This window comes from Strix uralensis, chromosome 3, assembly GCF_047716275.1.
Source record: "Strix uralensis isolate ZFMK-TIS-50842 chromosome 3, bStrUra1, whole genome shotgun sequence".
Classification (NCBI taxonomy): Eukaryota; Metazoa; Chordata; class Aves; order Strigiformes; family Strigidae; genus Strix; species Strix uralensis.
The window spans coordinates 33,615,377-33,630,409 of NC_133974.1; the positions used below are offsets into that span (position 1 = coordinate 33,615,377).

The window sequence follows — 15,033 nt, forward strand, 5'->3', positions numbered from 1 at the left end:
GTCAGCCTGGCCTTTGGACTACTCAGAAACCAGAACATCTTCAACAAAATCTGGCTCTTGAGAGCCACAGGCACTCTGTGGTGCTGAGCATCATTTAGTACAAAACTCCTGTATTTCTGAGACAAGTTTGAGGTGTGTTGTGTTTAGGCCTGGTGGGTCCTTTTGTCAGCCATGCACAAACGGCTCCACTATTTTTCTGGTAGGTCAGAACTGACTCTGCAGGACCATGAAGCAGTTACTCAAGACTATCCTGAAATAACCAAGGGTAAAAAAGCGAAATGGCAGCCATGTGTTTTTAGGTTCAAGGATCAATAATGATGCGTTCAAAACTGCCTTTTTAAAAAGCCTTGAGACACGCAGCCCTGATAAATCAGATGCAAGTTTCATTTAAATCATTAATCTCCCATGAACTGAAATGTCTTTTACCAAAATTAAATTCCCAAGTAGCCATGAGTTCAGCTTGCAGTAAGTTTCTGCTGGCAGTGATCAGCACAATCTCAATCAGATTTTACAGAAACAAACAGGTGCTGAGAACTCACAAGGATGTCTCTCAAAGCTCGTCGTGGTACTCCATGGTCATCAGCCTCTCATCCCTCTGTCATTTATCCCAACCCAGCATCACTTGGGCTTCCTGCTTTCACGGTCTGTGAAAGTCTGCATTTTTGGATGCTAAATCCATTGGTGACAAAATTACTGAAATAATCTATGCAAAGACTAACACATCAAATTTAACATTGCTGGCCACCTGACTGGTTTGAAAGACTCCCTAAACTAAAAACAAATCTACTGCTTTGTAACTCCTCTTTCTGCAAAACAGCTACAGGCTTAGGTTTGGCTTTCAGATGGGAAGTCCACGTTGGAGCCTGAAAAACTATGCAAGTTTTCTTCACATCCAAGATTTTTTTTTTTTCCAGATGGCAAGCAGATAGAAAGGGAACAAGAACAGGATTTTTTATTCCAGACAGCTGATAGTTTTGTTTTCAGTGCTCTGAACCAAGTTTCGAGCACTTGTCAATGAGCCTGTAGCACCCAGCACCCCTCCTCCTCAGTGTTAAAGACTATCAGTTTTATTAATGCTTAACAGCCGTTTTACTTGTATTTTGCTATCACATATTGCTAAAACGTCTTACTACAGAAATGAGAACTTTTTCCTCACAAGAGCTTAAAAGCAGCTCATTACCTCCACCCGGGCAGGTGTCCCACTGCTCCCCCCGGGCGCCTCTCCCCCGCGGGCTGCTCTCTGCGCCGGCCGGCGGAGCCGAGCCCCAGCGGCTGCCCGGGGGCTCCGGCCCCAGGCCAGGGCAGAGGGTGCCGGGGGGGCCGTGCAGGGCCGCCGGCAGGAGGGGAGGCCTCCTCCGCCTCCCAGCGTGCGCCACGAAGGGGCTCTGGGGGAACAGGGCCGCGGGCGGAAGAGAGCCAGGGCCAAGCCCGGGGAGGGTCACGTCCCTCCCGGCCCAGCCTGGCTGTCCCCGGTGGGTCCCGGCCTTTCCCCTCCGCCGGGGCCGCCCCAGTCCGGCCCCGCAGAGCCGCAGGAGGAGCCCAAGCCGCGGCCCAGCCCGGCCCGACGGGGCAGCAGGGGGAGCCCGAGCCCGAGCCGGGCGCAGCAGCGGGGCGAGCCGGGGCTCCGGCTGCCAGCAGCCGCCGCAGGAGCCGCCCGGGCGACTCCTCAGAGCCGGAGGCGGCGCGCAAAGCCCGGCGCAGAAGCCCAGGATGCGGCGGCCCCGGGCTTCGCCGCCGGCGGCCTCTGCCTAGGTGCGGGCGCAGCCCCCCCGCCCGCAGCCGCGAGGCTGCGGCACCCGCCAGGCTCCGGCACCCGCCGCCCCTCGGCGCCGGGGAGCAGGAAGCGGCGCTCGGCCGGCGCGGTCGCCTCCCGGCAGCTTCCCCCCGCCCCCCCCTCCCCGTCCAGCGCAGAGCGGGCGCCGGCGGCACGGGCCGCCGCGGGAGCAGCAGGCGCTGGCGTCGGATGCCTGCGCTACGCCATCCCGGTGCTGCCGCGGCCTGGACTCCGCGGGGAGCGCGGGCGAGGAGGCGGCGGGCGATCGGCGGGCAGCGGCGGCCGCTCCTTTGTGTCCCAGGTCGGTGCGGGGCAGCGGCGGGGGGCCGCGGGGCGGTGGGGCGGGCCGGGGCGGCCGGCGGGAGCGTGTTCTGGCCGCTTTCACAGGGCTGGGGCCGGCGGGCGCCCAACGCGCCCCTCCGTGCCCGGCCTGTGCCTGCCGCGGGCATGGCGGGCGCGGGACTTGTTTGTGTCAGGCTGACCCACCCCGCGCCCCGGCGGCCGCGGCGGGAGAACGCCGGGAGCCTCCCCGCTGCCCGGCCTGGGGGCGGCGGGGCGGGCGGGGGGTCGGCGGGCAGCCGCGGGGCACAGGAGGGCGGCCCCCCCCCGCCCCTCGCCTGCCGCCTCTTCGCCCCGGCTTGTGGCCGCCGGGAGCGGCTTGTGGCTGGCGAAGTTTCTGACCGGGCAGCGTTCCGCCGCCGTTGTTGATTGTTTATCACTCGGAGGCGGTGCCGAAAATAGGTCAGAAATAACGTCCACCTCGTCCCCTCCGTGAAGTGCCCCAGTGCCGGCCGCGGTGCTGGGGCAGTCGGAGACATTGCTGCTTTCTCCCTCCTTGACTTCCTAAGAAATACCGGATTCTCCCCGGGGTTTGAAACGGTGTTGGGGGGGTGGTGTTTATCTATTTATTTTTAATACCGTTTCTTCGTGCGGCGGGGAAAGCTGCTGGCCGAGCGCTGGGAATAGCTCCCGGCTATTTCCTGGTGCGCCGAGGGCGGCACTGGCGGCTGCCCGGCGCGGCCGGCCGGGCTCTGCTGCCCCGTCCGAGCCGGGGAAAGCCTCTGCTCCTCCCCAGCACCGGCCCTGCGGCCCGCCTGGGCGGCGGGGCAGTGGGGTTAGGCGTGCGTGCTCTCACAGGGGCTCCGGACTCCTCTTACCATCCGTAGGAGACCTTCAGGGGTGAATTAACTTTAGGGCGTAACGGCAGAATTTGCACGATCAGTAAGAGTCCTGGTGGAAATCATCTTTCTGTCTTGTATTATTTTAAACGAAATTTTCAATAGAACTCATTTGGAGACTTAATTATTGTGTGTTGCAGACATACCGCTTGAAGGGAAATCGCATAGCATAACGGATTTTAAAAAAATATAATTGGGGGGATTTATGGTCGTGTTGATACTGTAACTGAAGAGGTATTCGTGATGAAGTGTTTAAGCCTGCTTCCCCTTTCTCCTGGTGCAGTGGATTTTTCTGATTGAAAGGTGAACAAACTTCTGTTTGAAGTCTTACATTTTATCAAGTGCATGGGCATAAATGTCTATTTTGTTTTACTGGGTTTTACTTTGTTTTTTTAAGGAATTCAGTCAACTAGCTTAATGTTGCCTTATACATGGGCAAAGCCTGAGCCAAAATCCACACTCACCGGTTTTTAGTTTGCTGGACTGATAGCAAGTAGGGAATGTTACTGATGTGATCTTTATTACTCTGGAAGGGAATGTATTACATTTTCATCCATAAAATATCTCTTACTTAGCATTTTGATTGTGAAGAAAAAACTGCTTGGCCCTTGCTAAAGAATAACTGCCACAGTCCAAACTGGGTTCAGTAAAGCTGTGATTTGCTGGAACATTACAGCCTTTTCAGGATGAAAGAATTCTGGGTTTGTGGAGGTGCAAATTAAGTACTTTGGCATAGTTTTTATTATTCCATTCAACAATTCATTGCCCATTAGAACTGAAAATACTGTTTTGTAGGAAGTGAAAGATCCAGGCTCTGGCTGTATCTTTGCAAATACTTTAAATGAATGAAATGCGGAATCGTCATCTTGCTCTGTTTCTTCCATATGACTGTGCCAGTAGTCACAGTCTGAGTACCTGCATTTGGTATGTCAGAGCACAGCTATAAATCTTAGTCTGCATTTTCCTTGGATGGACCAACTTGTTTTCCTTTTCCTGCCTCTCATTTTTTCCCCTGTAAGTCAATTCTTCGTCTTTCCTTCAGTAATCAGTAAAAAATCACAGAATATGAATTTCAGCTAATTCTCTGGAATGATTTAAATTTCTCTTATGTGAAATAACAATCCTACAAAACTGATAAGAGTCGACTGATATAATATGTGAAAATATTAGTTTTGTTTTTAAATTAACACTTACTTTATTAACAAAATTGATTTGTTACCTTCACTTTAAATTACAGTTGGTATGATGTCCTGGGTATTCATTTGGCATGAATAGTAATCAGTAATGGTAAAGCACACACAGCAACTGGAATCTGTCTTCAAAACTGATTTTTAAAATGTGCCAGACAACCCAACACATTTGTTGATTCAGTTTAGCTCCATTGCTGTAGAATTTAGTTCTCGTTTTTGTTCAGCAAAACCTTAAAAATAACACCTCACGTTCTGGTCAGGTTTCAGAAGAACTAAGCCCTGGTGTCTCTTCTGAAGCCACTGAAGTCCCAATGATGGATGTGAAACTCTTACCTGACACTCTTAAGTTTTGTGGTTTTTAACGTTTCCCTTGGAAGCACCTGGGTTCCAAAGCCAAAGACTATTTCTCTTGCATTTTTATCCCACATAGAAGAATTAGTGAACATGGTTCCCAGGCAGGAAGAGATGTGAAAATCGAGATCCGTTGTTCCCTGTTGACTTTGCTAGTCCTCCACCGAGGAAGACTCTGACAAGTTCTGGTGGACTTAATTGTTGTGGTTCGAAGACCTTAGGAACACCCTGTAACAGAATGTTTCTGTCAGTATCTCGCTCTCACCAGGTGACGGTCTGACGCTTTAGTATGAGCTTCTCTTTGAGGGTTCTGGAAGTGATTAGGATGGGATATGTGTGCCTCAGTTATCTGTCTGGCTGTGAGGGTGGATAGGAAAGCAAACTCTGGCAGAGGGGTGAGGCAGATTACTGTGAGTGGCAAGGTTTTGAACTACTGCAGGTAAAGATAGGGGAACACTGTCTCAGCTGTGACTCTTGTACTGTTATTTCTTTGAAGAGAACCTAGCTGTCAACACCAACCTAGGAGGCAGGTACCTAAATGTTTATTAATGTAATGCTGAGAGTTCTGGTGCTTGTGTCTCTCTTTTGGCCTGGGTGCTGCCCTGAACAAATGTGAGAGTTAAATTGGTACCAAAGATGGAGCTCGGTGTGAGAATTATAATAAATGGTTGTGAATTCTTGTTGTTGACCTTGTTTTGGTGTTTGAAGTTGTTATTGATAGAGACTGGGGCTTCTCATTCTTACTTGGTAAATGATTCATCTTACGCTTTGTGTCTCCTGTCTTGAAATCCTTTTGTTCTTTTTCAGGCCCCAGTCCCTGCAGACTGCGGAGTAGGCTTGGCAGAATACACCCTCTCGTTAACCAAGGTGAAAGAGTTGCATTTGTATTGTGGGGGAATTTCCCCCCTTCCCTTTTTGTCTGTATGGAAAAATACAGTCTCGCTAGTGCTTTAATTGTTTTCGTGACAGGATAGACGAGTAGCATCTGCGTGTTGATTTGTTCGTGATGGATATTTGTTTTGCTAGCCTGCTGTCATATGTCAGGTACCTCTGACAGGCCATCGGCTCAGAGAGTGTGTAGCCAAAATAAGTATTTGTGTGAAGTACCAGCATGTTCAATTTCTCTTTTGCTTAAACTGTGAGCATAATTTAGAGTTTCTTGAATTATGAATTATTTAATCTTGCATTCATTTTCCCGTCTAGTGAAAAAGCTTGGAAAATGTGATTATTTTTTTTTTTTTTATTTTTTAATTGAAAGGTGGTTCATATAGCACCCTTCAGATGCTTTATATGTAGGATATAGAACCCTATAGAGGAACCTTCAAGTCACAATCTTGCTGATTTAAAGCAGGAGCGAGGGACTGAGTTTGACTGGTTAAATCCTCTCAAAAGCCACTTTTTCTTGTCCCTGTGAACTTGTTAAATCAGACTATGTTGCTGAATAAATGCTACTTCTGTGTTTTTCTGCCACAGCTAGGCAAAACAGTAAAGTATGTCCTTACATTCTGTTGATGTTCGTGCACCATGTGTTTTCTGTGTGGCAAGACACGTGCTTTTATGTTTGTTAAGCATCTGCTGATTTTGGCCTACTATAGCATTTTACTAAGCACCTTTTGATCACATTCATTCATGGGATACATCTCATAAAGTATTGTGTATAGAAAACTACGTCACTGTAGAAGTATGAACATAGCAGTTAAATATTTATGCATTCATTTCTAGCAAAAGCAGTTGGTATGTTGGTAACACGGCGTCGCTGATATTTGTAGAAGTCTTGTATAAGTTGCCTTCCTCAAAGAACAATACATGGAACATTTGCGGTAACAAAGAGTATACAACAAAGAGTATACAAGAAAAAAAAAAATTGAAAGGGAGGAAATAAGTTTGCCATAGTTTGGGGTCAGAAAGAAGTCAGGTGAGTAAATTGTGTTTACTTCAAGCAGGAAATCGGTGACAGCACTATTCTTGGAAAGAACAAGTAGAGAAATAAGGAACAGAATGAAACCTCGCTGAGTTCAAATTACAAGCAGAACAAAAGTTGAAAATGCTAAAGCAGATTGAAATGACATCAGTTCTATTTTTCATTAGATGGTTTCAGTGCCATCTTTTTTTAATGGATTTTCTTTAGAGGTTTTAGAATTGGGAACATTTTCAGTGCTAAGAATCTTGAACTTTATATTTTGCAAGCAGTTTTGTTAGAAACAAGATACAAAGTCTGCCATATCAATATTTCTTACTAAAAATAAAAATTTCCTCATTTCTGAATTGCATGGCTTGTATCAGGAAAATTGAAAGCATACACTTTTTACTGGTTTTAATTTTCAAGTGAAAAATTATATTTATTACCTCCAATACTATATACATATATATTTATAGAATACTCTATATACTTATGTATACATGTATGAATCTCATTTATAAAATAAATCACAAACTTGCACACACCACACCCCCAAATTCTTAGAATTAAGAAGAAAAAATCTGCAGTATTCCATCAGTTGTGCAGGAAGCCTTACGCTTGACTTCTGACATTTTGAGATAATAAACTGGCTCGTTTTTCAGATCTAGCTCTGCTTATTATAATCACAGTCTTGTTCACATGTTGTAACCTCATGAATCTATTCCTGTTACTGATCATGACATAGATCATTCATTACCTGTTGCGTACAGGATGTCAAGCTAGATAAGCTTATCATGCTTTCTAGCTATAAAATAAAGTGAATTCTCTTTATGCTTTAGATGATTTTTCTAAAGTTAATAAGCAAGGTTTCCCTTTAAATTTTGGTATCAGAATGGCTTGCAGTATATCTCTTATCTTTCTATTTAAACTTACAAAAGAAATGTAGTAGTATTTGCTCTCCTGCAGGTTTGAAAAGTATTATTCAAAGAAACTGCACTTTCTTCTCAGGCTGTCAGTTCAGTTTTCAATTTATGATTTTTCTGCATAATGATTGTATATTTCCATGTAAAAAAATTCCATCTAAATAGTGTAATTAATGCTGCTGACTTTTAGTAGTAGAGGTATTTGCATATCTAGTACTTTTAAACTACAGTATATATTGCTTGCCTGCCTATTTGTATGTGGCCCATCTAGCTTTCTATAAATGCATATATATATTTTTTAAAGATTTTCTGAATTTTCTGGGCAAACTCTGAGATTATACAAGCTATCAGATAATTCTTCAAGCTCAATATGAGTGAGCAGTGCATTGCAGCGGCAAAGGCGGCCAACAGGATTCTGGGTTGCATCAGCAAGGGCATCACCAGCAGAGATAAAGAAGTCATTATCCCACTGTACTCAGTGCTTGTCAGGCCACACCTGGAATACTGTGTGGAGTTTTGGTCCCCGCTATACAAAAAAGATGTGGACAGGCTGAAGAGGCTCTAGAGAAGGACCACAAAGATGATCAAAGGCCTGGGAAGCCTGCTGTATGAGGAAAGGCTGAGAGAGTTGGGTTTGTTCAGCTTGAGAAGAGAAGGCTTAGGGGAGACCTTATCACCATATTCCAGTATTTAAAGGGTGGCTACAAAGAAGATGGAGACTCCCTTTTTACAAGGAGTCACATGGCAAAGACAAGGGATAAGGGGTACAAGTTACTCCTGGGGAGATTCTGATTGGACACAAGAGGAAAATTCTTTACAATGAGAACAATCAGCCACTGCAGTAATCTCCCCAGGAAGTGGTGGATTCCCCATTTAAGATTTAGCTGGACAGGGTGCTGGGCCATCTTGTCTAGACTGTGCTTTTGCTGGAAAGGTTGGACCAGATGATCCTTGAGGTCCCTTCCAACCTGGTGTTCTATGATTCTATGAATTCTAGGGCCAATGATTTCATGTGCCTCTGACCTTCACCCCTCACCTCAGTGAAATAATTCAGATCAAAATGTGCCAAGGTATTGGGGATATTTGAAGTGCCAAAACAGTGAGGCATGGTTAGTAGAAAGCATGCATTTTACTGCTCTACATGTTTTAAAACAGTATAGAGGAAAAAACATTTTTAAGAGTTGAGCTCAATACTAGACCTAAAGGTGGAACTCAAGGCTGAGATCTCCAAACTTGCAGCCATTCTGTCAGGCTAGACTTCTTTTTCTAATGAAAGCCCTTGTTGCTGGGGCTGAAGCTCTGAGCCATTAGGTTTTACCTGCTGCTGATTTTACTTTGCATGTTCTTAGGAGGCGACCTCTTCTGTGGAAAGTACATTTTGTGGCTCTGAAATTAATTTGAATGCCAGCTAATGCTACAAATGTTTGGTTTGAATTTGGATTGGTGACTAGAAGCTCTAACGGATGTGTACCTGCCTTTTGACTTGTGAAAAGTGTGAAAACTGATGGAGTTTAGATGGAAAGATGAATTTTCATGGCCAGTCAGTATGGTCAGCTGTGAGTTTGTCCTTGTCAGGTAGGATAGGAGAGAACAAGGACCTGTTTGAAAACAAACCAGCTATGCTATTGGCAGGGTGGGGAAAGCCTCTGATGACTTTGGTTCCTGGTTTTTGGGTCTTTTTCCCCTGGACGTGTTATGTTGTATTTAATAGATGTTTTTGCTTGTTCTAGTTGTAGCAAACTTGAAAGCAGCATATAAGGGATTTCATGATTATGAAACCTTAGTACAAGAATTTCTAACTAAATATGACAAGTAAATGATAGGAGAAAAGGAGTGAACAGAACTGTTCTGTATAAAACATTGTCAAAAATTGTTTCAATAGCATTGGTGACAGTTCACACTAATTCAGAACTCAGTTTACTGCTTTGTTTTGAGGTAACTCTTCAAATCTACCTGTTGAAGCTACTGAAGCTGATCATTAGACTTCGTTTGTTTTGCATGTGTTATTTCAGAAACAGAGCTATGCCGTTTTAGGTTTGTGTCAGTTTTTTTAACGGCTTCTCACACATCAGCATTGTTTTGTCAGTTAAATGCTGTGCAGGGAGAGGGAGGTAAGAGGTCCATAAAGCCTTCAAGCCTCAAAATAAACAAAAGCAAAACTTGAATTTGATAAGGCTGCTATATTTGCCTGTTTAATAGGGACTCCTTAAGTAACTTTCATTTTGGCACTGTAGTGAGGGGGGGAGCAATGCCAGCGCTGTGAGGGTTGCAGCCGGTGAAGCAGGCTGTGGTGACCAGGGTGGCTCTGTCTCTTTCTTCCTCTGTGACAGGGAGGTGGAAGAGTCCTTCTTCAGCAAAAATTGTTCATGTCCCCCAACACCCAATCTGTTGGTTGGTAACTCTGCGAGCAGAACATGTTTCTAGGCCTGTTGGGACAGAAAGCTGCTGGAAGCTGCTGGTCTTTCCAGCCTTCCGTGCCTCCTTCAGGAAAGAAATATCCCTGGTCTGGGTTGTCAGGGAGGGTTCCCAGGTGGGCAGCTACGCCTGTGAGGAGGGAGCAGGACATGCCAGGCCGAGCAGGGAAGAGGTTAGATTGGGCTGGCGCTTGGGCTCTGGGGCTGGGTCCTTCCCTGTGAGGGGAGGAGTACTGTCTCCTCCCTCTTTCAACTTTTGAAGCGACTATAAGGAAAGAATGGAGGGTATATTACCTCAGGAAAGGCTGAGAGAAGGGGCAGTTTCGCTTGCCCTGCCATTTAAGCCTCTTTGCTGCAGTGCCAAGGCCGTGGCTTAAGATGGGTGTGGGGAGGGGACAGCTAGCCAGAGGAACCGCTGTGTCGTGCTGCTGCTCACCTCCTTTCCCCGTTACTGCGATGGCACTATTTGTGGATCTGTGCTTTGAAACAGGATAAGGAAGTGATCTGATCAAGCTCTGCAAAAATAGATTATTCTAAAATGGTAACTAATTCATTTTAAAATGCTGTCCCATGAGCACTGTGTTGGCAGTGTTGTGGGGGCGATGTACTGATGCTGTGAAGATGGGAATGAGCACCTGGGGCAGAAACTTCTGAAGCTGTTGCTGGCGTGGAAGACTTCATGTAGTTTCACAGGCAAAGTTGGCTTAAATTCTTGCTGTGCCCTTGCTCGCTTCTTCAGGGTTAGATGTTAACATTGGCGTATTGTCAGATGCATCAGTGCAGCTGTTTGTGGATCTGTGCTGTATTTAAATCAGTGAAATGTTGTGGTTTAAATAAAAAAAAACCAAAAACTTACAAAGTAACTTCTAAAATACCTGTAAAGGTTTGTTTTGCTGGTGGTGGGCTTTTTGCCCCGCCCCCAGCTGCCAGCATAGTTGCAGAGATGGCTGTTTGTGGGATGGGTGGGAGCCAGTCTCCAAGGGTAGCAGACGGAAATCCTTTAAAGACTTTGCTGCTGATAATGTATAATGTGCTATTTTCTCATGGTGCTTACTGGCATCCATTCTTCCTGTAGCATATATGCTGAGCTCTGCTCAGTTCGTTCAAGCTGCCATCACAGTTGTCCACCACTGCTGATTGGTGTTGTCTTTACTTGATGCTTGTTTCTTCAGAAACTTCTTTTGCTGAGCATTTGTCAATCAAAAATCACACCAGTATTCTACATACTGTGTTTAGTCCCTTCTCTTCAAAAGCAGATAAAGGAAAGCAGGGAGCAATTTAATCTTATTTTGTTTTTTTGGGTGGGTTTTGTTTGTTTGGTTGGTTTTGGGGTTTTTTTTTTTTGCTGCTAGTAGCTGTTGGGTCAGATCTGGTTTGCCCCAGGCTTAAGAGAGTGCGGGACATCAAGGTTTGAGCATTAAAATCCAGTGCTTGACTGGTTTTGGTGATAGCCAAGTAAACTTACAAGGTTAGTTAGTTATGTTTCAACTTAGTGCTCTTAGATTTGGATATGTTTCAATTTGGTGCTCTTAGATTTGGAGGCAAGCAGGAAGTAAGTTGCTGGAGGTGCCACCTGAGGTTGCAGAGACAAGTATGGCTCTTTCTCACCTGGTCAGTATGAAGATAAGCAAGCAGCAAGAGCTTAAAGTCTTATACCAAACTGCCATATAGATGTTTGTTTGCTGTGATATGTTTTTGAAAAGCTATAATGCACATTCTGAAATACTTTCCCATGACCACGTTAGGTTGTTGCTTGCAATGACAGTCTGCTTAATTGTTTTTCAACTTTATGCTTGTATCATACAACCGTAACTAAAGTGCACCCTGTATTAGAATAATACGAGTTTGACTGTAAAATGAATGTACGTTTTGTGTAACAGAAGAGTTGCAGGGAGGGTCTTAGAAGACCTATAGTCAGAAAATCATTAACAAAGGAAGGAAATAAGAATCTATGGCATTTCTCTGGCGGATATTGAATAAAGACAGTGGACAGAAATTATGAGAAGATTTAAAACAACGTTTTTTATTTCCAGAGTTCTTAGATTATTTTTTTTTTGCATTGAAAAATCAAAGAATCAAACTTTTAACCTAAATTTACGTGCTCTAATGCTTGTCTCTATTTGCTTTGTAAAAATGGTAGGAAATGGGAAGCCAAGCCACGAGGAAAAAAATTGAAATCAAGGATTATGTTTTTAAAGATGTAGTACTGTAAAGCTGACTTTATATTAGGTTATTAACATCTTTATATTAGGTTATTAACATCTTTATATTAGGTTATTAACATCTTTATATTAGGTTATTAACATTAGGTGTTGAAAAATAAAACAGGCTTTGATACAGTACTCCCATGTGTTTCTAAAATAATTTATATCTGTATGAAAGTCCTGGTGGAGTCACTGTTTTTCCAGGTTGGCCCATCCAGCCTATCACCACAGATGATACTGGTGCAGGAACTACCAAGGAAGTGGTTTTGTGACCACCAATGCTGGATCAGATTATCTCCTAATGTAACTTTGATTAGCAGGCAAACTATCACATTTCTTAAGTTAATAAGAGTACACAATATATCATTTGTGCTGGCTTAATGCCTGCTGTGGGAGGAAAGACAATAACTACTTGGCATAAAGCCTTCCAATACAATCAACCTGTCAAATCTAAACTGTATTTACTGTCTTGTCAACCATGACCTCAGAGCAGATATTGGAACAATGACTCAACTCTGTAAATTGTGCCCTGTTTTATTTACAGAGGACAATGATATGGAATTATTGCCTATTAAAAACAGTTTACTGAGCATGTACAGTTAGATTTATTTTTCAATTCTCTTGAAATCAAAGCTTTATTTTTTTGACAATAAATTTGCTTGGGGTGGGAGAGAAGTTGCAACAACTTTCTTTTGGAGACTTTTCTGATTCATAAAATATGATAATCACATTAACAGTCACTGCAGACATTTTAATGCAAAATTCATCTATCCATGTGAGAGTTGTTTTTCATTTAATGGCATTGCTTGGGACATGGAATTCAAAGAGATATCACTTTCTTCCTTTGTATAAGTAGGAAAATGAAGTATCTTTTAAATACACATCCTTAATATTTTATGAAGAACCTATTCAGTTGGGCAGAATCAAATTGTTTTAATAAGCTTCCCTCTCCTACTTCATTAATTCTTAGCTAGTGCATCCTTCATAAATTCTTGAGATTGAGGTGAATGTATTAAGCTATGCAACTTGTTCTTTAAACTAAATTCTACAGCTTGCAATTTGTATTTTTTTTTTTAATTTGGTGTAAGATCATTATATGCTTTTTATGTAAAGTTCCAGAAGACTTTTGACTAAGTATTTAGAGTAAGAATTTCGTTTTTCTTTTCCCCCGGTATTGCTCTTCTGAATAGATTGTTAGGAAAAGATAGATTGATTGCATTAATTGAAAATTATAAGCAAAATAAGTAATTAATCGATTTGCTAGATGTATTTCCAGATACATCTGCTTTAGTTAGAAGTATTTAATCACTGTTATTAAGGTAGTTTGATGGCGAATGGACAGCTTGACTGCTGATTTACACTGTCCACTCTCCTTGTTTCTTGGCATGAGACTAGTAGTACTATTTGGTTCATGTTTCTCACTCAGCCAGTACGGGGTATCAAAGTGGGACAACGGGCTGGCTTAATGTGGTAGTACATATCCTGAATTGCCTCTGCTTTTCATCAAAATGCTGCGTTTTGCTGGTTCTCACTCAAAAGGCAGTCACATTTGTGCCAGTTATTTCATACCCTTTTAATCATAACTTTTTAAATGTGGGTTTTCTTCTTAGAGGAAGTCTCTGTAAAAGGCAAATAAAACATTCAGTTTGGTTTGCTCATGTTCTGTTTCCTCTTTCTTTGCAAATTACTGTTGAAACCATTGCTCAATTCAGCCTAATGTGGAAGAGGAGAAGGGATCTCAGAGATGAAGACGTTTTTGTTTAGTGTAAATTGGCGACTGAAGCAGGACGACACTGAAGTTAATGCCCATACTGGGAGGAAAAATACAGAAGTCAGCTAGTAAGGGGTCTGTTTTGCAGCAGCTGGCCAGTTGCTGTGGATATAGCTTCATCATACCTGTGGGATGTGCGATCTTTTGCCTAGTCAAGGGGCCATAAAACATAGGGAGTTATCTTGGTGGAGGGAGAGGGACACATCATGAAAGCAACCTTTTAACTTTGCTGCTCACAGAACTTTTCATGTTAAACTTTGTAATGAGTAAGCTTAGAAATAACATGTCGTTTGTCAGACAGACAAAGACCAATGCTGGGGAAGAAGGGAATAAGCCTTAATAAATGTTCAAGATTAATTATTGTATCACATACATGATCTATTAATAGGAGAGAAGAAAAGAAATAAATGCAACATATTAATGACTTCCACGCTCAGTGGGAATAATCAAGTTGTCAGCTCAAAGTAGTGAGTATGTTGTTTTTATCGGTGTGCTGCATAGAGAACCAGAGATTGGTGCTAAATTTAAATCAAAAAGTAGGAAAATTTGAATTTTAATGCTTGATTAAGCTGGTTGTTTATCTAGCCCATTAAAATGTCATAGATATCTTGCATTAGCTTTGTTAGAAATGGTGAATCAAACCGTGTAATGGCTGTCTGGGAAGTAATCTAGGCTTAAAGAACCAGGCAAGAAGAAAATTGTAATAGTTGAGTTTTGCCCTGAACCCATGAAATTGGGTCATTGTTTAACTATATTTAAGTAACTGTGGTTATTTACATTCATATAATTATTTACAACTGTGAAGCTTTAAAAATTGTTTAATGAATAGATCCTGATAAAAGCAGTCTATCCTGTTGTCTTTTTCTGAGTGGTGGTCATGTTGCCTTTTTTAAATTTGGATAATGAATTGAATAACCTTAGGTATCCTAGATATCTCCCTTTAAGGGTTTTTGTTTGTTTATTTGTTTCCTTGTTTTACAACATGATGATTATGAAATCCAAAATTAAATTAGCATTTCTTTTCTACTCCCTCACCTTTTTAATTATGGAGAGCCAGGGTTTATTTGTAGTGCTGGGAAGCTCTAGTCTTCAACCAGAACACTGTGATACCGGGTGCTGCACAGCTGCGAAAGGATTTCAAGGGAGGACGAGAAGGTTATGCTTGATGCAGTAGTCCAGGCTCTCTCTGCAGGGGATGCAGAGAGAGAGGTGAAATGATCAAAATAACAGGCTGGTTCTTTGCAGCACCATGCTGAACTAATGCATGCAGTGAGCTATGCTTTTTCAGCCTCACAGTAATTAAAACAAAAGAGGATATTAGCTTGGAT

General features: G+C 43.2%; 1 protein-coding gene across 11 annotated transcripts in view; it reads left to right on the top strand.

The window, feature by feature from the left end:
- Nucleotides 1–1,604: 1,604 nt before the first annotated feature.
- Nucleotides 1,605–15,033, top strand: part of FAM135A (family with sequence similarity 135 member A) — a 94,348-nt gene continuing 80,919 nt past the window's right edge. For 2 of the 11 annotated variants that reach the window (XR_012628038.1, XR_012628039.1), the window contains exons 1-2: nucleotides 1,605–2,075; nucleotides 5,301–5,360. Coding sequence is in view for 3 of the 11 variants with exons in the window: in XM_074861817.1 (XP_074717918.1) it covers nucleotides 1,964–2,075; nucleotides 5,301–5,360 (172 nt within the window). In the remaining 8 variants the exon portion in view is untranslated. Of the gene's footprint in view, nucleotides 2,076–3,184; nucleotides 3,256–5,300; nucleotides 5,361–14,153; nucleotides 14,173–15,033 lie in introns of those variants that run through there. The other 9 variants (XM_074861817.1, XM_074861819.1, XM_074861820.1 and 6 more) reach the window with 8 other exon arrangements.